This window comes from Ranitomeya imitator, chromosome 6 (assembly GCF_032444005.1).
Source record: "Ranitomeya imitator isolate aRanImi1 chromosome 6, aRanImi1.pri, whole genome shotgun sequence".
In the NCBI taxonomy this organism is placed as follows: Eukaryota; Metazoa; Chordata; class Amphibia; order Anura; family Dendrobatidae; genus Ranitomeya; species Ranitomeya imitator.
The window spans coordinates 395703457-395727088 of NC_091287.1; the positions used below are offsets into that span (position 1 = coordinate 395703457).

Consider the following 23632-nt stretch of genomic DNA (forward strand, 5'->3'; position numbering starts at 1 on the left):
GGACAAAGTTTATAGTCAAAAACCAAAAAGTGTCAGTGACTTGAAAAATTACACAAGAGATGCATTTCAAGAAATTAATACCCAAAGAGACTTGTGCAAAAATGTTTGTCGAAGCGTAAAAGGCAGACTTCAAAGCTGTGCAAATTGTGATGGAAAACAGTTTGAGCACCTGCGTTGATAAAATGTAAGGGTTTTTGTATTATTGCTTAGAATACAATTTAAGTGTCAATGTTATGCTTGTGTTAGTAAATATAATTTTATATATAAATCAAAATAAATGTTGTTATTTTCTGTCCACCTACTTTTGGACCACCCTGTATATAACTTTAGGCCTTTTAGAGATCATTGCATCTTCAACTTGCTTATCTGTTCACAATAACATAATTTTCACCAGGAATTCCCAAACATTTACATGACACTGTATAACTACTAAACTGTCCGCCCTTATTAGCTATAATAGCCACACTGTGCCTATCTTCAGTATCCCTCTAACTCTGCTCCCTTTCCATACCGAGTCCCCTTCTCACCCTGTCATCTCACACTGTAGCCCCTCCATACCATCCAGTCTCTATACCATGCCCCCTTCTCACACTCTGCCCTTTCTTCTTACTCTCTCCTGCATACTTTCTCCCATGCTGTCCCTTGTCTATGCTGAACCCCATACTGTCCCCACACACTATTTTCCACCCCAAACTGACAGTCTCTTTACTGTTCCCTCTCACGCTTCACCCCATACTGCCCCCTCATACTATTTCTTTCTAATACAACTTCTCTATATCTTTGGTTCAACTGTCGCATTTACCTTTCTGACAACTTCTATTATTCCTATCATCCCACCTCTACTATATATTGTTGTCTCACACTTAGCACATAATTTAGACCATGGCATAATGCCTACTGGGCTATTCTTAGGATTCTGGAATTTTTGCCACTCCTTTTAATTGTTTTTCACAATGTTAACATGGCCTCATCAATCCAACTACTTGAAATAGATGAATAAATTACTGACAAGAATCAGTTGATTAATTCATAATTAAGTAGTAGCAGGAGAAAATTAAGGTTATTTTGTACTGAGTAGTAGTGATCACATTGCGAAACTTGTTATATTTGGACTAATTTAGCAAAAAACTACAGCTAGTAAATGGAGTAGGCCACAGAGAAGTGAGCGGCTTCGAAACCATTACAATATATCCACAATATAAATGGTTAGTTTGTTGAAAATAAAGCAATTTAGTCACTATTTTTAATTGCACGGTAATGGTGTCATTTATAATCCATTCTTCTTGGCAGACTCCAGAACAGTTGGTGTCTTGTATTGATTTTAGATATATAACAGATGTATTGACCGAAGCACAAGCACTTGGTAAGTCTCATTCTTAAACTTGAAAGAAAATCATTAGCCTTTACCTTCTGAGGTTTAATTTGCATTTTACTTTGCAGAAATTCTTCAAAATGGACAACAAACACAAGAAACAAGAGGTAAAAGAGAAGCAATCTTCACTTCACTCTCACTTTTTAAACTCCAACCCAACTTTGGACTCATCAATCTATTTAGCGGCTACTATTTTCCTAATGCTTGTGTGATATTCTTGACAATTGTGTCCAGTTGGATGAACACGTGGGTGGCCTTCCCCGCTGGAATGAATCAATTCTTCAGAAAAGATGATGAGGAAAAGGCTTTTTATTCACAATGCGTTTCAACGCCGTACACATTTGTTTTTTCAAAAGACGCTGGTGTGGCGTTGAAACCCGTGAATAAAAAGCCTTTTCCTCATCATCACCTTTTCTGAAGAATGGATTCATTCCAGCGGGGAAGGCCACCCACGTGTTCATCCAACTGGATCCAATATCTCCAGGAGGATTCATCCACCAGCCACGGGGCTGCAGCAGCTATTTTTCTTCATGCCTACGTAGGAGTTGTGCCTGTCATAACTCCATCTGGTGAACGCAACCACCAGCACTCTCCCTTCATAGGGTGTCACCCTATTGTGCGCTCTGTTTCCCACTTCTAGATTTACACAACTTTGATAATTGTATCATATGAGTCTTCATTTGTGCTGTACCCAAACACATAACAACCATACATCTATATACAAGACGATTTCTAATAGCATGAAAAAAACTGTTGGGTTCTTCAAAGACCATAGTTGGTTGCCTATATCTCCCCATACATGACATGACTAATGTAATGATAAATGGGATACATTCTTATATAGAGAGCGCTGTGGAACAATACAGTAGTACCACAAAAGATTGCATGTTCTTTTTGTGCGACATAGAGCTGTGCTTATTTTATAGAGGAATTCATGGTAAAGAACGGATACCCAGCATACACCACATCTTGTGCTTGGCTTGGCTACTCAGACCAACAGCTTCACAAGGTTTGTTTGAATTTCTTGTTATTATTCAATATGTGGACTAGATTATTCACTTGGATATCATTTTCTGAATGTAATTTTCCTTTCACTCTTATGTCCCAGCTGTGTGCTGAAGCACTAAAGGAAGGTTGGACACGGTGAGTATTATTATTTAGTTAAAAAGGTTATAGCATTTGCAATTTTACACATTTATCAGTGATGGCCACTTTTTTTACGCAAAGACCACAGCGCTTACAAGCTCTTTTTAATAGACTTTACCAGTGCTACTCTGAAGCGGGCTGAATGGCTGGATTTGACCAACCTGAGTGTCCCTTGGATACTGCAGAGGCAAAGCTGACTCTGCTTGCAGCATCGGAGAGAGTCCTGTCCATGCCGCTGGTCCAAATGTTTCACTCCTTCAGGAGTGTACTGCCCTCTGGAAAGAAGAAAGCTCAAAGACAGGACAGCAGTGTGCACCTGAAGACAACTGGAAAATAACACTTTAACTGGTTAAAAATAGAGCCTATTTATTGTATAGAAAAAGTAAAGTCATGAAGCTTAGCCTCTATTGTGGGTAAAATCCTGGAGGGCATTCTAAGAGATACTATACAGGAGTATCTGAAGAGGAATAACCTCATGACCCAATATCAGCATGGGTTTACTAGAGATTTTTCCTGTCAGACTAATCTGATCAGTTTCTATGAAGAGGTAAGTTCCGGACTGGACCAAGGGAAAGCAGTGGACGTAGTGTATATGGACTTTTCAAAAGCTTTTGATATTGCGCCACACAAAAGATTGATAAATAAAATGGGAACAATGAGGATAGGGGAAAATATGTGTAAGCGGTTTAAGAGCTGGCTCAGGGATAGGAAACAAAGGGTGGTAATTAGTGGAGCACACTCCGACTGGATCACAGTTAGCATTGGGGTACCACAGGGGTCAGTATTGGGCCCTCTTCTTTTTAACATATTTATTAATGACCTTAGAGGGGGGCATACAGAGTAGAATTTCAATATTTGCAGATGACACTAAACTCTGCAGGGTAATCAATACAGAGGAGGACAATTTTATACTACAGGAGGATTTATGTAAACTAGAAGCTTGGGCTGACAAATGGCAAACAAGCTTTAATGGGGATAAATGTAAGGTCATGCCTTTGGGTGGAGAAAGTAATATGTATAATTATGTGCTTAATTGTAAAACACTGGGCAAAACTGTCAATGAAAAAGACCTGGGTGTATGGGTGGACGACAAACTCACATTTAGTGGCCAGTGTCAGGCAGCTGCTACAAAGGCAAATAAAATAATGGGATGCGTTAAAAGAGGCATAGATGCTCATGAGGAGAACATAATTTTACCTCTATACAAGACATTATTGCGGCCACACTTAGAATACTGTGCACAGTTCTGGTCTCCGGTTTATAAGACATAGCTGAACTAGAGCGGGTGCAGAGAAGAGCGACCAAGGTTATTAGAGGACTGGGAAGTCTGCAATACCAAGATAGGTTATTACACTTGGGGCTATTTAGTTTGGAAAAACGAAGGCTAAGGGGTGATCTTATTTTACTGTATAAATATATGAGGGGACAGTACAGAGACCTTTCTAATGACCTTTTTACTCGTAGACCTGAGACGGGGACAAGGGGGCATCCTCTGCGTTTGGAGGAAAGAAGGTTTAATCATAATCCCAGACGCAGATTCTTTACTGTAAGAGCAGTGAGACTATGGAACTCTGTGCCGTATGATGTTGTAATGAGTGATTCATTGCTAAAATTTAAGAGGGGACTGGATACCTTTCTGGAAAAGTATAATGTTACAGGTTATATACACTAGATTCCTTGATAGGGCATTGATCCAGGGAACTAGTCTGATTGCCTTATGTGGAGTCGGGAGGGAATTTTTTTCCCCAATGTGGAGCTTACTGTTTGCTACATGGGTTTTTTTTTCACTTTCCTCTGGATCAACATGTTAGGGCATGTTAGGTTAGGCTATGGGTTGAACTTGATGGACTTAAAGTCTTCCTTCAACCTTACAAATTATGTTACTATGTTACAATGAAATATTCGCATCACATTTCAATGATTTACTTGTATCAATTATAATTGTTGGGATACTGAACAATTTATAATTCCATGGAACTTAGACTTAAGCATAAAAGTGTAGGTTTTAGTATCCCCATCAGAACAAGCCAAGAATTTGGTTTTATACCACTGCAGTATACAAGCTTACTAGCGTATAATTTCCATGTTCAGTTTTTGTCCCCTTTTTGAATATTGGCACCACATTTGCTATACGCCAGTCCTGTGGTACAGACCCTGTTATTATGAAATCTTGAACCCCTTTACCCCCAAGGGTGGTTTGCACGTTAATGACCAGGCCATTTTTTACAATTCTGACCACTGTCCTTTTATGAGGTTATAACTCTGGAATGCTTCAACATATCTTGGCGATTCTGACAATGTTTTCTCGAGACATATTGTACTTCATGATAGTGGTAAAATTTCTTTGATATTACCTGCGTTTATTTGTGAAAAAAATGGAAATTTGGCGAAAATTTTGAAAATTTCGCAATTTTCCAACTTTGAATTTTTATGCAATTAAATCACAGAGATATGTCACACAAAATACTTAATAAGTAACATTTCCCACATGTCTACTTTACATCAGCACAATTTTGGAACCAAATTTTTTTTTGTTAGGGAGTTATAAGGGTTAAAAGTTGACCAGCAATTTCTAATTTTTACAACACCATTTTTTCTTTTAGGGACCACACCTCATTTGAAGTCATTTTGAGGGGTCTATATGATAGAAAATAACCAAGTGTGACACCATTCTAAAAACTGCACCCTTTCAGGCGTTTCACAGGAATTTTTTGAATGTTTAAATGAAAATGAACATTTAACTTTTTTTCACCAAAAATTTACTTCGGCTCCAATTTGTTTTATTTTACCAAGGGTATCAGGAGAATATGGACCCCAAAAGTTGTTGTACAATTTGTCCTGAGTACGCCTATACCCCATATGTGGGGGTAAACCACTGTTTGGGTGCATGGTAGAGCTCGGAAGCGAAGGAGCGCCGTCTGAATTTTCAATTCAAATTTGACAGGAATTGAGATGGGTCGCCATGTTGCGTTTGGAGAGCCACTGATGTGGCTAAACATTGAAACCCCCCACAAGTGACACCATTTTGGAAAGTAGACCCCCTAAGGAACTTATCTAGATGTGTGGTGAGCACATTGACCCACCAAGTGCTTTACAGAAGTTTATAATGCAGAGCCGTAAAAATAAAAAATTTCTCACAAAAATTATTTTTTAGCCCCCCAGTTTTGTATTTCCCCAAGGGTAACAGGAGAAATTGGACCCCAAAAGTTGTCAAATTTGTCCTGAGTACGCTGATACCCAATATGTGGGGGGGGGAAACCACCGTTTGGGCACATGGGAGGGCTCGGAAGGGAAGGAGCGCAATTTGGAATGGTCTGCAGACGTCACATTGCGTTTGCAGAGCTCCTAATGTACCTAAACAGTAGAAACCCCCCACAAGTGACCCCATATTGGAAACTAGACCCCCCAAGGAACTCATCTAGATGTGTTGTGAGAACTTTGAACCCCCAAGTGTTTCACTACAGTTTATAACGCAGAGCCGTAAAAATAAAAATAAAAATTTTTCCCACAAAAATTATTTTTTAGCCCCCAGTTTTGTATTTTTCCAAGGGTAAGAGGAGAAATTGGACCCCAAAGGTTGTTGTGCAATTTGTCCTGAGTACGCTGATACCCCATATGTTGGGTTAAACCCCTGTTTGGGCACACGGGAGAGCTCGGAAGGGAAGGAGCACTGTTTTACTTTTTCAACGCAGAATTGGCTGCAATTGAGATTGGACGCCATGTTGCGTTTGGAGAGCCCCTGAGGTGCCTAGACAGTGGAAACCCCCCAATTATAGCTGAAACCCTAATCCAAACACACCCCTAATCCTAATCCCAGCGGTAACCCTAACCACAGCTCTAACCCTAACACACACCTAACCCTAATCCCAACCCTATTCCCAACCGTAAATGTAGCCCCAACCCTAACTTTAGCCCCAACCCTAACTTTAGCCTCAACCCTAACTCTAGCCCTAACCCTAACCATAGCCCTAACCGTAGCCCTAACCCTAATGGGAAAATGGAAATAAGTACATTTTTTTAATTTTTCCCTAACTAAGGGGGTGATGAAGGGGGGGTTTGATTTACTTTTATAGCGGGTTTTTTAGCGGATTTTTATGATTGGCAGCCGTCACACACTAAAAGACGCTTTTTATTGCAAAAAATATTTTTTGCTTTACCACATTTTGAGAGCTATAATTTTTCCATATTTGGGTCCACAGAGTCATGTGAGGTCTTGTTTTTTGCGGGACAAGTTGATGTTTTTATTGGTAACATTTTCGGGCATGTGACATTTTTTGATCGCTTTTTATTCCGATTTTTAGAGGCAGAATGACCAAAAACCAGCTATTCATGAATTTCTTTTGGGGGAGGCGTTTATACCATTCCGCGTTTGGTAAAATTGATAAAGCAGTTTTATTCTTCGGGTCAGTACGATTACAGCGACACCTCATTTATATAATTTTTTTCTGTTTTGGCGCTTTTATAAGATAAAAACTATTTTATAGAAAAAATAATTATTTTTGCATCGCTTTATTCTGAGGACTATAACTTTTTTATTTTTTCGCTGATGATGCTGTATGGCAACTTGTTTTTTGCAGGACAAGATGATGTTTTCAGCGGTACCATGGTTATTTATATCAGTCTTTTTGATCGCGTGTTATTCCACTTTTTGTTTGGCGGTATGAGAATAAAGCGTTGTTTTTTGCCTTTTTTTTTTTTTTACGGTGTTCACTGAAGGGGTTAACTAGTTGTATAGTTTTATAGGTGGGGTCGTTACGGACGCAGCGATACTAAATATGTGTACTTTTATAATTTTTTTATTACAATTTAGATAAAGAAATATATTTATAGGAAGAATATTTTTTTGGAATTTTTTTCAAATTTTTTTTACACATGTGAATATTTTTTTTTTACAGTATAACATTGCCCCAAAGGGGGGGGGGGGAGGTATCATGTTATAGTGTAAGATCGCTTATCTGACACTTTGCTGTGCACTGTGTCAGATCAGCGATCTGACGTGCACTTTTCCTGGCTTCCCGACGCCTGCTCTGAGCAGGCGCAGTGAAGCCACCTCCCTGGTGGATCCGGGCCTGCTGCAGGGAGAAGGAGGTAAGAGATCCTTGCAGCAATGCAATCACATCGCGTTACTCCAGGGGTCTCAGGGAAGCCCGCAGGGAGCCCCCTCCCTGCGTGATGCTTCCCTATACCGCCGGCACACCGCGATCATGTTAGATCGCGGTAGGGCGGTCCGTGACCGCTCCTGGCACAGAGTGCCGGATGTCAGCTGCGATAGTCAGCTGACACCCGGCCGCACTCCCCCCGTGAGTGAGGCCGATCGCGTATGACGTACTATCCCGTCGGTGGTCATACGGGCCCACCCCACCTCGACGGGATAGTACGTCATATCAGAAAGGGGTTAAAGATAAAAAATAATGGTCTATCTATGACTGTACTTAGTTCCAGCAGTACTCGGGGGTGTATCCCATCTGGGCCTGGAGATTTGTCAATTTTAGTGATTTTTAGATGCCGCCGTACTTCCTGCTGGGTTAAGCAGGTGACAGGGATTCAAGCTTGAGGAGGCTAATTTGCATATTCCAGGTGCCTTCTGGGAAAAGCGAAGAGTCTCCCTAAGCTAGACGATCGTTGGGTACAGCCGGGACCAGCTGCTTGGAAAGAATCACCAAACCAGGGATTCAAGCTTGAGGAGGCTAATTTGCATATTCCAGGTGCCTTCTGGGAAAAGCGAAGAGTCTCCCTAAACTAGAAGATCGTTGGGTACAGCCGGGACCAGCTGCTTGGAAAGCATCACCGAATTTTTGCCTGTAGGACATTATTGCAAGAGAGCTTGGCTGAGTAGATTACACAAGAAGGAAAACACACAGCAAGTCAGCAGGATCTAGGAGCAACATGGCAGATGTGACAACCTACATGGTGAGCTGCAGCATGTGCTACATGTTCACAGATCGACCAGAAGAATTAAATTTCACCTGTCAGAAGTGTAGACTAGTGGCCCTTTTAGAAGAAAAGGTGCGGGGTCTGGAAGAAAGAATAGCAACTTTGAAACTCATCAAAGAGAATGAAGACTTTCTAGACAGAACAGAAGCATCTCTACTGGTCACAGAAGGTGAATAAAGTGTCAGAGAACCTCCAAAAGCAGATGAGTGGAAGCATGTGACCAAAAGAAGCAAGAAGACCATGGAGAAATCACCAACCACACAACTGAAGAACCGATATCAAATCTTTGTAGAGGATGAAGATGGCACACCTAAGGATGAAGCAATACCAGCAAGCAAAAAAGAAAAGGGCACACAGCAACAAGTGACAGCAAAAAGTACAGCCAAGAAGTAACGAAGAGTGGTGGTGGTGGGAGACTCACTACTGAGAGGCACAGAAGCAGCCATCTGCAGACCGGACATAACTGCAAGAGAAGTATGCTGCCTTCCAGGTGCGATGATCAAGGATGTGACCGATAGGATACCAAAGCTCTTCAGCTCCAAGGACGTCCACCCATTTCTTCTGATACATGTTGGCACCAATGACACGGCAAGGAAGGACCTACCGACAATCTGCAAAGACTTTGAAGAGTTGGGGAAGAAAGTAAAGGAACTGGATGCACAGGTAGTTTTTTCTTCTATCCTTCCAGTAGACGGGCATGGCACCAGGAGATGGAACAGGATCCTTGATGCAAACAACTGGCTAAGACGATGGTGCAGACAACAAGGATTCTCCTGGAGCAGAACAATATTGTATCATACAATTATTAGGTTCTGTAGAAGGACGTAGATCTGGGGATTTATTATGATGGAATATAGGCTGAACTGGATGGACAAATGTCTTTTTTCGGCCTTACTAACTATGTTACTATGTTACTATGTTACTATATATTTAATGGGGAATTTTTGCTATCACTAATTATTTTGTCTGCCATGGGATTTTCTTGTGTAAATACTGTTGAAAAAAGTCATTAAGCATATTGGCTTTTTCCTCATCCCCATCCACCATTTAACCAAGACTATTTTTAAGGGGGCCAACACTATCATTTTTTAGTTTCTTACTATTTATGTAGTTAAAGAATATTTTGGGATTATTTTTACTCTCTGGCAATAAGTCTCTCTGTCTCAATCTTTGCTGCCTTGATTTACTTTTTACAGAATTTATTTAATTTTCTGTATTTATTTAATGCCTCATCACTACCTACTTCCTTTAATTATCTAAATCAGGGGTCCCCAACTCCAGTCCTCAAGGCCCACCAACAGGTCATGTTTTCAGGATTTCCTTTGCATTGCACAGGTGATGCAATTATTACCTGGGCAAGACTAAGGAAATCCTGAAAACATGACATGTTGGTGGGCCTTGAGGACTGGAGTTGGGGACCCCTGATCTAAATGCTTTCTTTTTGTCACTTATTGCGCCCCTTTCAGCTCTATTTAGCCATATTGGTTTCCTCCTATTTCTAGTATGTTTATTCCCATACGGTATATACTGTGCACAGGTCCTATCCAGGATGCTAATAAACATCTCCCATTTTCTTTGTGTGTTTTTATGTCTCAGGATATCGTCCCAGTTAATTGCACCAAGATTCTCTCTCATCCGTTGGAAATTTGCCCTCCTGAAGTTTAGTGTCCTTGTAACCCCTCTACTACACATCTTATTAAAGGATACATGAAAACTTATTATTTTGTGATCACTATTCCCCAAGTGACCCCCAACCCTTATATTTGATATGCAGTCTGGCCTGTTGGTTAATATTAGGTCTAGCAGTACCCCCCTTCTTGTTGGGTCCTGACCAGTTGTGAGAGGTAATTGTCTCTCATAGTTGTCAAAAGCCGATTACCTTTGCTGGAACTGCAGGTGTCTGTTCCCCAATGTATTTCTGGGTAGTTGTAGACAATTGCAATAAATGCATGTGCTTGTCATAAAATTTCAGCATTGTTTTCCAGGATTTGCCATGCGAATTTGCTCTTTACACACAATACTAAATAGTCACAGCATCTTGGTAATCTCTAATTCATGTGAATATTTAAGTGTGCAGTATGTACGTTTATAGTCATTCTTTGCATTACATGCATGCTTAGGTTTAAAGTAAAAGTTGGGGCTGATTTACATGATGACGTGAGAAGATGCAGACTTATCCGGGACATGATTGGACCTGCTAATAAACTGGTATGTACAAATTAACGTGCATTACTCACAAAAGGTTAGGGATATTTGACTTTTGGGGGAAATTTCTCGAAAAGGTAAAAAGTTTACACCACAGTGATATTTTATCATGAAAGTAGGGCATATAAGCAGAAGCATGCAATGGTGATTTCCTTATCTCAAACAATTTATGGAAACAAAAGAAAACAGTGGTATACCCCTTACACTTGTCATGTGGCCTTGAACATCAATTACAGCTTGACAATGACTTCTCATGCTTTTCACACGTCAAGTTACTGTCTTTTGAGGCATGGCATCTTACTCTTCTTGAAGGGCAGCTCCCATGTCATTGAGGTTCTGGGGTATAGAGTTATGAGCTTCTACGTGGTGACTCATCTGATAGGATTTCTATCGGACTCAGGTCTGCAGAAAGTGCAGGCCACTCCATTTGAGGTACCCCAGTCTCCAGCAGCAATTCCCTAATGATGTGACCTTGATGAACCAGAGCATTATCAGCCATGAAGATATTAGGCCTGTGTTGTTCATGCAGAGGCAGAATGACTGGATAAATGATGTTATTTAAGTAGTAGGGGCTTGTCACAAAGTGTAGGGCAGTTCTGTATTAACTAGACACAGCTACCACACTAACATCACCACCACCAAAGGCTCGGATGGTGACTACAGTGGCTAATGGATAGCGCTCTCCTTGACGTCTCCAACATTGTTGATGGCCATCATTTCTGTTCAGCGTGAATCAACTTTCATCAGTGAACAGCACTAGTCCCTCATTCAGTGTAGATGCTCCATGGCCCATGCAAGACGATGACACTTGTGCCTGGTGGTGTGGTCAGGTACCCTTACATGTCGTCTAGCACACAGACCACACTGATGTAGACTGCTTCAAATGGTCTGACGTGATACTTGGGTGTGTCTCACCTCTCTTAAACGTGCCTGGAGTTATGTGGCATTTAGCATCTGGTTCCTAAGGGCATTTTCACAATCAAGGGGTCATCAGTGTGGGATGTTAGCAAAGGACGTCCACTTCTCTGCATTTCTTTGACTCTTCAAGCCTCTCAGCATCTGTGTTGCAACATGCTGATGAATCGGGGACACGCAAAGTTCAGTGCCCACTTCTGTCTGAGAACTTCGTTCTTGAATCCTCGCAATCACAAGGTACTGTTGAACAATTGTTAGGGGTTGTCTTGGTCTCCATTATGTCACAATGTGAACAGCATGATGTGGAGGACTGTTTATTATCAATTCTATTTGTACTAAAATGTATTAGGCGATTCATGGATCAAACACCAACTTTCCCAATAATGTGGACAGTTTCACCCACGCCAGTAAACACTCATGAAGAGCAAGCAGAAAAGTCTAAAGATACAGTATATGTTGAAAAAATAAATGAACAAATACAGAAAACATCTAAAGAAGATGTGGCATATGTATATGTGTATAATTTTTTTGGATGAATAGATCAGGGGATAAAATGTGTAGTGGTTTCGTAAATTGATTAATGTGCTATTGCACTAGTTCTGTGAATAATAGAAATCAGAGGTTCATTGTGAAAATGAAATCTGTCAAATATTAATTTTAATTTGCTTCAGATGCTTGATGCAAACCAGAGATGGGACGTAATTGAAGCCATTTCCTGGGTAAAAGAATTAGCTGCATTCAAACCGCTATGGATTGAGGAGCCTACATCACCTGATGACATACTAGGCCATGCAACGATTTCACAGGTACACAGTGCACATATGTAAACTGTTGACTAATGTACTTTATTCTAATGACTGTCCTATACATAAATTAAAGATCTGATTGGTTGATGGCATATTGTTAGGATGTGTGATCAAGCTATTGTAGCAGTGTGGAAAGAAACACCCTCCTAAAGACCTTGTAGTGCTCTTATGTGTTATATTTCTGCATTTTCCTTATGTTGATGTATAATGCACTTATGTTAGAAAAGTATGGGTGGATGTGGCTGTGACTCTTGCAGAAGCCACAGCCTCCAGTTTCTTAGCTAGACTTGCAGTTCCTTACTAAATTGGGGTCGGTGCCCTTATTGCGACTTGGTCCCTCTACATCTGGATACGGGCCCCACGGGTGGCTTTTGCACTTCCCGTGCCCCTAGGACCCCTTCTGGGAGCTTCTTTCTGTCTCTATTTCACTCTTCTTCCATTCTGTCTGTCAGGAGCTGCAGGCCTGCACGTCTGTGCAGCTCCACTTCCTCCCTCCTTCTCTCGCTTTCCCTCCTAATTAGCTCCTCCCGTACTCTACCTACCACCCACACCCAACACCCATTCCTGTCCATCCTGGGATGAGGCCTTACTCCTTAAGGGCACGCCCAGGTGCCCCGACTAAACTGGTGTGTGTTGGATGTGAGTGTTAGAGTCCTGGGTAGTGCTCCCTCCTTACCGGAGAGTGGGATACCACACCTCTGGATGAGGTGCAGTATCTCTTTGGTGACTGGACCCCAGCGGCACCACGTGTAGATGTATGGCACAGAAGAGATAACAGCAGCCCTGAGAAGGGAACAGTTTTTGGGAGTAAGAAGAGAATGACCTTCTGATTAAAGTATGTCAGCAGTTGGTAGTGAAGTAAAGCCAGTCCTAGGGAGTGTGACACCCTAGGCCGCATACTGGGAGTGAGTGCAAAAAGATTTGCTGAGATAGCAAGGCCTGTAAATGTACTAGTGTACTGGATAAGGTTGTAGTATGGATGCTAGTATAACCAGTACATTCTGGATCCTGTAAAGTTGAACAGATAAGTAAGGAGAGCTCAGCTACAGTTGGTGCAGGCAGGAGCCCAAAGAGGTATAGCTGTGGGCAACCCTGAGACAGCATTGGTGAAGTGGGGTTGAACAGGCAATGTGCACGCTAGACCTGGATGTTTTAATAAAGAAATACCAAACTTGTCAGGTGGGTTTCACTGAAAGTGGGCTGTGGTCAGTGAAGGGCAGATAGAAAGCATGGGGTATTCAAGTCAAGCATTGCTTTAAAGTTGTTGATAAGTGATGTGCCTCTGTGTAAAACAGAAAATTCTATCTACCATATATACACACGTGGTCAAAATTGTTGGTACCCCTCGTTTAATGACAGAAAAACCCACAATGGTCACAAAAATAACTTGAATCTGAGAAAAGTAATAATAAATAAAAAATCTATGAAAATGAACAAATGAAAGTCAGACATTGCATTTCAACCATGCTTCAACAGAATTAAAAAAAATATAAATAAAACTCATGAAATAGGCCTGGACAGAAATGATGGTACCCTTAACTTAATATTTTGTTGCACAACCTTTTGAGGCAATCACTGCAGTCAAACGATTCCTGTAACTGTCAATGAGACTTCTGCACCTCTCGACAGGTATTTTGACCCACTCCTCAAGAGTAATCTGCTCCAGTTGTCTCGTGTTTGAAGGTTGCCTTTTCCAGACGGGATGTTTCAGCTCTTTCCAAAGATGCCCAATAGGATTTAGGTCAGGGCTCATAGAAGGCCACTTCAGAATAGTCCAATTTTTTCCTTTTAGCCATTCTTGGGTGTTTTGAGCTGTGTGTTTTGGGTCATTATCCTGTTGCAAGACCCATTACCTGTGACTGAGACCAAGCTTTCTGACACTGGGCAGCACATTTCTCTAGAATCCCTTGATAGTGTTGAGATTTCATTGTACCCTGGAACAGATTCTAGACACCCTGTGCCAGATGCAGCAAAGCAGCCCCAGAACATAACAGAGCCTCCTCCATGTTTCACAGTAGGGAGTGTTCTTTTCTTGATATGCTTAATTTTTCCCTCTGTGAACATAGAGCTGATGTGCCTTGCCAAAAAGTTCAATTTTTGTATCATCTGTCCATAGGATATTCTTACAGAAGCTTTGTCGCTTGTCAACAAGTAGTTTGGCAAATTCCAGTCTGGCTTTTTTATGATTTTTTTTTTTTACAACTATGGTGTCCTCCTTGGTCGTCTCCCATGAAGTCCACTTTGGCTCATACAACAATGGATGGTGCGATCTGACACTGATGTTCCTTGAGCTTGAAGTTCACCTTTAATCTGTTTAGAAGTTTTTTCCGTGCTTTTTTGTTACCATTCGTATTATCCTTCTCTTTGATTTGTCATCAGTTTTCCTCCTGAGACCACGTCCAGAAAGGTTTGCTACAGTCCCATGGATTTTTCATTTCCAAATAATAAGTGCAACTGTAGTCACAGGAACATCAAGCTGCTTGGAGATGGTCTTATAACTTTTACATTTAACAAGTTTGTCTATAATTTTCTTTCTAATCTCCTGAGACAACTCTTTCCTTCGCTGGTCCATGTTGTGATACACACCATGTCACCAAACAGCACAGTGAGTATCTGTAGCACTATAATCTGGCCAACTCACTGATTCCAAGATTGTAGACACCTGTGATGCTAGTTAGTGGACACACCTTGATTTAACATGTCCCTTTTGTCACATTATTTTCAGGGGTACCATCATTTCTGTAAAGGCCTATTTCATGAGTTTTATTTTTTTTTTAAAGTCTGTGGAAGCATGGTTGAAAAGCAATGTCTGACTTTCATTTGTTAATTTTCATAGATCTTTTATTTATTTTTACTTTTGTCATATTCAAGTTATTTCTGTGACCATTGTGAGTTTTTCTGTCATTAAACAAGGGGTACCAACAATTTTGACAACGTGCGGTATGTTTCACCAATTCCACCAGTAAAGTCCACTTTATTTTGATAAAATGGACTGAATCCTTCCTTGTTATAGCTTTTCATCTGGGGCTCTTAAGTCATCTGAGAGCATGTAGTCAAATTGGGAGACATCTGAAAGCAGTAATATCACACACCCAAAGAAGTTACTTGTTTCACTGGTGCATAGGCTCGGAACAGAACACCATGGTCTGAATGACCCTTACACTATGATCAGTAGGGGACCCATCTTTGTGACCTCCACTTAACCTAACCTTTAATGAAGGGGTCGCAAGACTGGATCTCACAAGTTTTCACTAATTTCACTACACATATGAATGGGGCCTTTGCTCCAGAAGCATTACAGGCTTTTGTTACTATAGATGTCGCTCCCCCTTTTTTAATTTTTTTTGTGAAGCTGTAATATCTAGTTTGTTGAATATCAATCATTAACCCTGCTGTTCTGTTCGGTCTGGGGAGACCTATTTTGAACTTTGGTATTTTTTGGGGTGTTCAAGATGCGGTTCTGAAACTTGTGGTTGATTGACTTAAATGAGGATGGGTCGGTCGGCCACGGGTTTCAGAGCCGCATCTTGAATATTTTAAAGAATATTGAAGTTCAAAGTCGGTCATTTTTGACCAACAGAACAGCAGGGTTAATGGTCAGTGCTAGTCATGGTATCGACAATATGAACACACACAACTACATGTGCCATGTTGGAATTACACTGTCAACTCAATGATACGTTTGTACTTGTAAACTTGATAAGAGGTTAATGTAAAATTAAATGTGGTTTTCTTTAAAAAAAAAAAATTCAGCTTAAGCAAAGAGACTAAGGAATTATTTAATTAGTACCCTACATTCACGAGGGTATAAATATTGTGCGATTTTCATCCACAAAAAAACATTTTTCATCTGTATTATCATCCGTCTGCAATCAGTATGTCATCCATATTTTTTTTACATCAGTAGTAAGTCCAAATACAGTTTACTACATTAAAGAATTGCCATGTGTCCATAAAAATCAAACAACATGCGGATCAGCCGTATAGTATCTAATTTATTTTGCGCACCCTTTGATTTTGACCACTCATAGACTTGCATTGGTGAGTCTCATCCAATTGCATTCTGCAATTTTTTTTTTCACAATAACTTGGACCGACTATACAGTTGCGTGAACAGAGCCTAAGCAACCGAGTCACCTTCATTATGACCGATGAATCAGACAAACCAATCGACCTTATAACTCTTGTGTAAAAGACGATATGCTGTGATAACTAATCATTCCGTGGTCAATATTGCTAAAAACGCTTCAAGGTGATGTTATTTTCTATTTAGGCTTTAGCACCACTGGGAATCGGAGTGGCTACAGGAGAACAAGTGAGTGCTTCTGTACATATCAAAGGGGTCGCATGGGACAGCTGCCATGAGAGTGTTTATAGATTATGAAATTACAGGAATCTGAGAGGTTAACAGCTGCAGCCTTAGTGACCCTTGGCAAGAGGGACTAGATTAAAGCCAGACAAACAGGAGTCTAGGCTGCTTCTTGAACTAATTAATAGCACTGGTAGCATGGCAAACTGACAAGTCTATCAGAAAGTTCACCCCCTACCAGCTGAATCTCCACGCAGAGAGGTATCTTCCATAGAAGGATACTAGATATTATCTGAATGATCACATAGAAATAGCTGCTATGATAAAAGAAACTGTTTATTGTCACTTATCTCACCAGGCTGTCTCATGTATACAATATGGAAAATAAATCAAATTAGTCATGCAATCATTAGCAAGAAGTGGGGGACAGATAGAAGGGAGTGAGATTGTAGTATTAAACTGAACATAGTCTGTAATCATACAAAAATAGAAGAACATATGGGAGCTGTAGACACTCATGTAATTCTATTTTCATATTAATTTATATTTTACCTGCATTGGAGCTATGAAAATGGTTGCAAAAATGTACATATTTTTCAAATAACATTGAAACAAATTAATTGTGTGTTCCCATGTTGTTTCTGCAGGAGCACACCGTTCCTCTTCTTCCCAGCTTCCTAGTTGCCGCAGGTGTGCTCCTGAAGAATGACAGTTCACACTCATGGTAAGATCACACCGCTGGTCCAAAATGTGCCCTCTCCCACGCTGAAGCTTCTACAGGTCCTTCTCAAAAAAATTAGCATATAGTGTTAAATTTCATTATTTACCATAATGTAATGATTACAATTAAACTTTCATATATTATAGATTCATTATCCACCAACTGAAATTTGTCAGGTCTTTTATTGTTTTAATACTGATGATTTTGGCATACAACTCCTGATAACCCAAAAAACCTGTCTCAATAAATTAGCATATCAAGAAAAGGTTCTGTAAACGACCTATTACCCTAATCTTCTGAATCAACTAATTAACTCTAAACACATGCAAAAGATACTTGAGGCTTTTATAAACTCCCTGCCTGGTTCAGTACTCAAAACCCCCATCATGGGTAAGACTAGCGACCTGACAGATGTCAAGAAGGCCATCATTGACACCCTCAAGCAAGAGGGTAAGACCCAGAAAGAAATTTCTCAACAAATAGGCTGTTCCCAGAGTGCTGTATCAAGGCACCTCAATGGTAAGTCTGTTGGAAGGAAACAATGTGGCAGAAAACGCTGTACAACGAGAAGAGGAGACCGGACCCTGAGGAAGATTGTGGAGAAGGACCGATTCCAGACCTTGGGGAACCTGAGGAAGCAGTGGACTGAGTCTGGTGTGGAAACATCCAGAGCCACCGTGCACAGGCGTGTGCAGGAAATGGGCTACAGGTGCCGCATTCCCCAGGTAAAGCCACTTTTGAGCTACAGAGAAGCAGCACTGGACTGTTGCTAAGTGGTCCCAAGTACTTTTTTCTGATGAAAGCAAATTTTGCATGTCATTCGGAAATCAAGGTGCCAGAGTCTGGAGGAAGACTGGGGAGAAGGAAATGCCAAAATGCCTGAAGTCCAGTGTCAAGTACCCACAGTCAGTGATGGTGTGGGGTGCCATGTCAGCTGCTGGTGTTGGTCCACTGTGTTTCATCAAGGGCAGGGTCAATGCAGCTAGCTATCAGGAGATTTTGGAGCACTTCATGCTTCCATCGGCTGAAATGCTTTATGGAGATGAACATTTCATTTTTCAGCACGACCTGGCACCTGCTCACAGTGCCAAAACCACTGGTAAATGGTTTACTGACCATGGTATTACTGTGCTCAATTGGCCTGCCAACTCTCCTGACCTGAACCCCATAGAGAATCTGTGGGATATTGTGAAGAGAAAGTTGAGAGACGCAAGACCCAACACTCTGGATGAGCTTAAGGCCGCTATTGAAGCATCCTGGGCCTCCATAACATCTCAGCAGTGTCACAGGCTGATTGCCTCCATGCCACGCCGCATTGAAGCAGTCATTTCTGCCAAAGGATTCCTGACCAAGTATTGAGTGCATAACTGAACATTATTATTTGTTGGTTTTTTTGTTTGTTATTAAAAAACACTTTTATTTGATTGGATGGGTGAAATATGCTAATTTATTGAGACAGGTTTTTTGGGTTATCAGGAGTTGTATGCCAAAATCATCAGTATTAAAACAATAAAAGACCTGACAAATTTCAGTTGGTGGATAATGAATCTATAATATATGAAAGTTTAATTGTAATCATTACATTATGGTAAATAATGAAATTTAACACTATATGCTAATTTTTTGAGAAGGACCTGTATGTCTATGCTGCATGGAAGAAGCACAGGGACACTACAGCTGGTCAGATCCAGCCAGCCTCACAGCGATGGCCGCCAAGAACATGCTCTTTGTACATATAGAATAAAAAATCCCTCTGTTCTTGAGAACTTTTAAGGATGTTAAATAATAAGTAAATAACTAACTTGCTTGTTTATACAAGCACTTTGGAATTTTATTCATTTAAAGGGAACCTGTCATCTAAGAAACCGCTGTATTCTTGGAGATATATTGTTAATCTACAAGTAAATAACGTTACAATGCTTTCCGGCCACCTTACTGAAAGTTAGGCTGCCAAGAGAAAATTAACCTATTTCCTCCCTGTTGGCTTTCAGTCATTTCAGTCACTATACTGTGAGCAACAGCTGTAAGCAGGTCCTGGGACTATGAGTGACAGCTGGTTCTGCAGCACATCTATGCACAGCGAGCTGTTAATCAGGCTGATGGGGTGTGTCGTGATCACACTCAGTCGGAGCAGCCTTTGGAAGTGGAGAATCACCAGAAATAATACACAAGACACGTCTTGTATAGTGTATCACTGGGAAGTCTCTGAAGCACGCCTGCCTTCAAAGTGCTATCCCTTCTTTATATAGTTGTTAGTGGTTATACAAGTTTTGCATGTTTAAACAAAGAGACAAAACAGGAAAGAAAGAAAAGAAAAGAAAACAGTTTCGTGGGCGGCAGTTTCACAACAAACAGTACAAAGGCAATTCCACAGACAAGAAAAACAGGATTTCATACTATAGCTAAAATGTCCTTGAATGGACAGGTCAATGTTTATCACAAATTCTTTTTTTTTTTTTTTTTGTTCATTGAGGTAATCATTTTTGTTCTGCTCTTCACAATCCCCCCTTTGACATATTCCATTCAAAACCTTGTCGATCATTTTAGTCATTCTTTTTGTGATATTACAAAAAAAAAAACTTTATATTCTCGCATCCATTACACAAAATTTATTTGTGCATACCGAGATACCCTTGAGTACAACCTTGAATAATACATATATAATTACAATAACCATAACTGTATGTATTAGGCTTTGCATAATCCCGGTAACCCACCCACCGATCCCTCTGAACCAATTGGCCGGGTTAAGAAAAGAAAAGGTATCTGACCACCAGCTATCCTTATTTTGGTCATTGTCTTTGTCATACTGATCCCTGAGTCGTTGTACGTCTTTTAATTTAAATCTCATACTCATAGTACTATTCGAGTCTATATAATGACAGCAGGTGGGTCCGATGATTTGACACATACCCCCTTGTGAGGCAGTTAGGTAATCCAATACCAGGGTATGTTGGTTAGTGACTATTATAAGCTGATTCTGTACAGCTATACTAGTATTTAATATGTCCAATATATCCCAAATCTGATCATCTAGATAATCCGTGGCTCTAACTAATTTATCCCACATCTGTGTTAACATAGGATAAATAAAAATGGTACTAGCAATTTTGTTGGGAATTCCCATTTGTACTATATGCGGCCTCCCCGAGGGACGTGGTGAGTTATCTGCAGCTCTTTTATACAGTGTGTGCTTGGGCACGGCTTGCATATTCACTTGTTTATTTGAAATTATGAAAGTAGCCGGGGTTAGGCGTCCTAATGTACAAGTACCCTTTATACCTACGGGAAGCCATTTATATGCTCCTTCTCCGCATATCCAAAATGTACCCTCAGGCAGATCCCACAAAGCTGAGTGCTGCAATACCAATCTGTGAGCCAAATCCACAAAACTAGATACATTCTGAAGTATACACCAAGAGGGTTTTTGTCCAAGGGGCTACAGTACCCGGCTGCGGGATTCCCACATACATGCATTCCGTTGACATACTCATTGGATTCATTACAAACCAGGTTCCCCGGCTTACTTGTACAACTGTTTGCATCACCTTGGGGGAACAACTCAGAATGTTCCCATTTTCTATTATGTATATATCTTTCCAATACTGTAGGTTTGAAAGCATCAGAGGAAGGGGTGGTTGTACTGAAACTGAGCTGTAGATTTTCAGTGGGGACCTGTCCTAAATCAGTTAATCCAGTCTTATTCCTAGGTACCCATTTTCCTCCCTTGAATGCTAAATATTGTAAGTTGTCTATTTTTCCTGTAAGATTGCCCTGCCACCAAGGAAATTCTACCCATCCCACAATTGGTATGGCGATTGTAGTATTCCATAGTCTAGTATTGCCAGGTTGGTTGTTGGCCAGGTTGTCTGAACAATTAGGCCAAGCGAATATTTCTTCAGCTGACACGGGAACTGCTAGAAAAGGTATACTTGTGGCTGATACTGGTGAATGGGTACAGATCCAACAATCTGCCAGGGGTTGCGTATTATTTAACAAGTCATGCACTAATTTTCTATGATGTTGTACGAATCTATTGTTCAAAGGGGCTAGAGAATTCAGTCTTTCCCATGCCTCCGTTGAGGTTAACATTATTAACATCAATATCATGAGTCTTCTACTGCTTTTTTGCAATGGCTTGCATGTATCCATGATGCCTTTCCTTCAAGCTTGACTGCTGTTGGAGTTGTTAACAGGACTTGGAAAGGTCCGTCAAATCTCGGTTCCAGAGTCTTTCTGGTGTGTCTTTTCACGTAGACTTGATCACCAGGTTCCAACTTGTGGCCTCCTTCGAGATTTTCTGGATCTGGAAGGGAAGCAAAAACTTGCGAATGCACTTTAGTTAAACGTTTTTGTAATTCTTGTACATAAGCAGTTAAAGTCTCAGTATTCAACATCAGTTGTTGTGGAAAATAACAACCCAAATTTGCTGCTCTACCAAAAAGAATCTCATGTGGTGACAGCTTAGCCTTCCCCCTTGGGGTGTTTCGGATGGAATACAGGGCAAGTGGTAGACACTCGGTCCAAGGCTTTCCTGTTTCTGCCATGGCCTTCTGGATTTTTAATTTTATTGTCCCATTTAATCTTTCCACTTTACCTGAACTCTGTGGATGATATGGAGTGTGAAACTGGTTTTCTACTCCCAACATTTTCATAACATTCTGGAATATTTCCCCAGTAAAATGGGTACCTCTATCTGACTCGATCACCTCAGGCATGCCGTAACGGGGTATCAGTTCATGTGCTATTTTAATGGCAGTAGTTTTTGCTGAGGCTTTACGAACTGGATAAGCCTCTGGCCACCCTGAGAACATGTCCACACACACAAGCACATATTCGTATCCATTGTACCTAGGAAGTTGGATGTAGTCAATCTGGAGTCTTTGAAAGGGATACAGTGGTCTTACATGATGCTTGGTTGGGGTTTTAATGGCCTAACCTGGATTGTGTGCCAGGCATATAGCGCATGCAGCACACATGTTCCGAGCAAAATTACCAAAACCTGGAGCCAACCACCTTTCTTTTACCTTGAGCGTCATACCATTTGCCGACACATGCGTGGGTAGGTGGAGGTCACTTGCCACTGCGGGGTACCAGGCTCTGGGTAAACACAACAAAGTTCCTTTTTTCCATAATCCTTGCTGATCTTCTGCCCCTTTTTTCTGCCACTGCCCTCGTTCTTCGTCGTCTACCTGTTTCTGAGCTTCCTTCAATCTTTCCTCATCATCTTCAGAGCTATCTAGTGTGTGGGCATGATGTAAGGGTTTACGTGCTGCCTGTTTTGCTGCCTTATCGGCTTTATCGTTACCCCTGGCTTCCTCGGTGTCGAGTCTCACATGTGCAGCTACCTTTATCACCGCTATTTCTTTAGTTTCTTGTGCTGCCTCCAGAATCTGTCTAATGAGGGAGGCATGTTTAACAGGTTGGCCTGAAGCAGTCATATAACCTCTGGCTCTCCATATTACGCCAAAATCGAAAATAATGCCATGTGCATATCTAGAATCAGTGTATATGTTTGCTGTCTGATCTTTGGCTATTTTTAGAGCTTCAACTAATGCCGTAAGTTCTGCTTCTTGTGCAGACTGATTAGCAGGGAGAGGTTCTGCTTTCAGCACTTCATGCTGAGTTACTTCCGCATAACCTGTATGAAATTGTCCATTCATATCTGCATATCTACTGCCATCTATGAAAAGTTCAAATGTAGCATTACAGAGTGGCTTGTCACGTACATTACATAAGCCCTGAGTCTCTTGTTCCATTAATTGTACACAATCATGCATTGACTTTGATGGGTCAAAGGAGTTGGAGAGTGCAGTTTCAAAGGAGTTGGAGAGTGCAGTTTCCTCAGGTATGGTACCCCCCTCAGACTCTAAAGGGAGCAAAGACGCGAGATTAAGAGTCTGAATCCTGGCAAAGGAAATGTTGGGCGGCAGTAGTAGGGAACATTGGAGACGGAGGTGTCTGGCCATTGAAATATGTTTAGGTTGGACCTGGTTAAGAATGCCATGTGCATCATGAGTGGTCTGAACTAGAAGTGGGTGATCAAGAACAATCTCAGAAGCTTTATCTAATAACAGTGAAATTGCGGCTACTACTCTTACACAAGAAGGTGCGGCTCTAGCTACAGGGTCCAGATGAGCTGATATGTATGCCACAGGTCTCTGTTTGTTTCCATGTTTTTGTGTGAGCACCCCTGTAGCATGTGAGGATATCTCAGCTGCCAT

The 23632-nt window shown here is 41.0% G+C and overlaps 1 protein-coding gene across 2 annotated transcripts in view; it reads left to right on the forward strand.

The window, feature by feature from the left end:
- Positions 1 to 23632, forward strand: part of ENOSF1 (enolase superfamily member 1) — an 82935-nt gene that overhangs the window by 47128 nt on the left and 12175 nt on the right. The window contains exons 6-12 of one of the 2 annotated variants that reach the window (XM_069731158.1): positions 1291 to 1363; positions 1441 to 1479; positions 2299 to 2381; positions 2481 to 2515; positions 10573 to 10660; positions 12244 to 12378; positions 16652 to 16693. In XM_069731158.1, the coding sequence (XP_069587259.1) occupies positions 1291 to 1363; positions 1441 to 1479; positions 2299 to 2381; positions 2481 to 2515; positions 10573 to 10660; positions 12244 to 12378; positions 16652 to 16693 (495 nt within the window). The remainder of the gene's footprint in view (positions 1 to 1290; positions 1364 to 1440; positions 1480 to 2298; positions 2382 to 2480; positions 2516 to 10572; positions 10661 to 12243; positions 12379 to 16651; positions 16694 to 23632) is intronic. The other variant, XM_069731159.1, reaches the window with a different exon arrangement.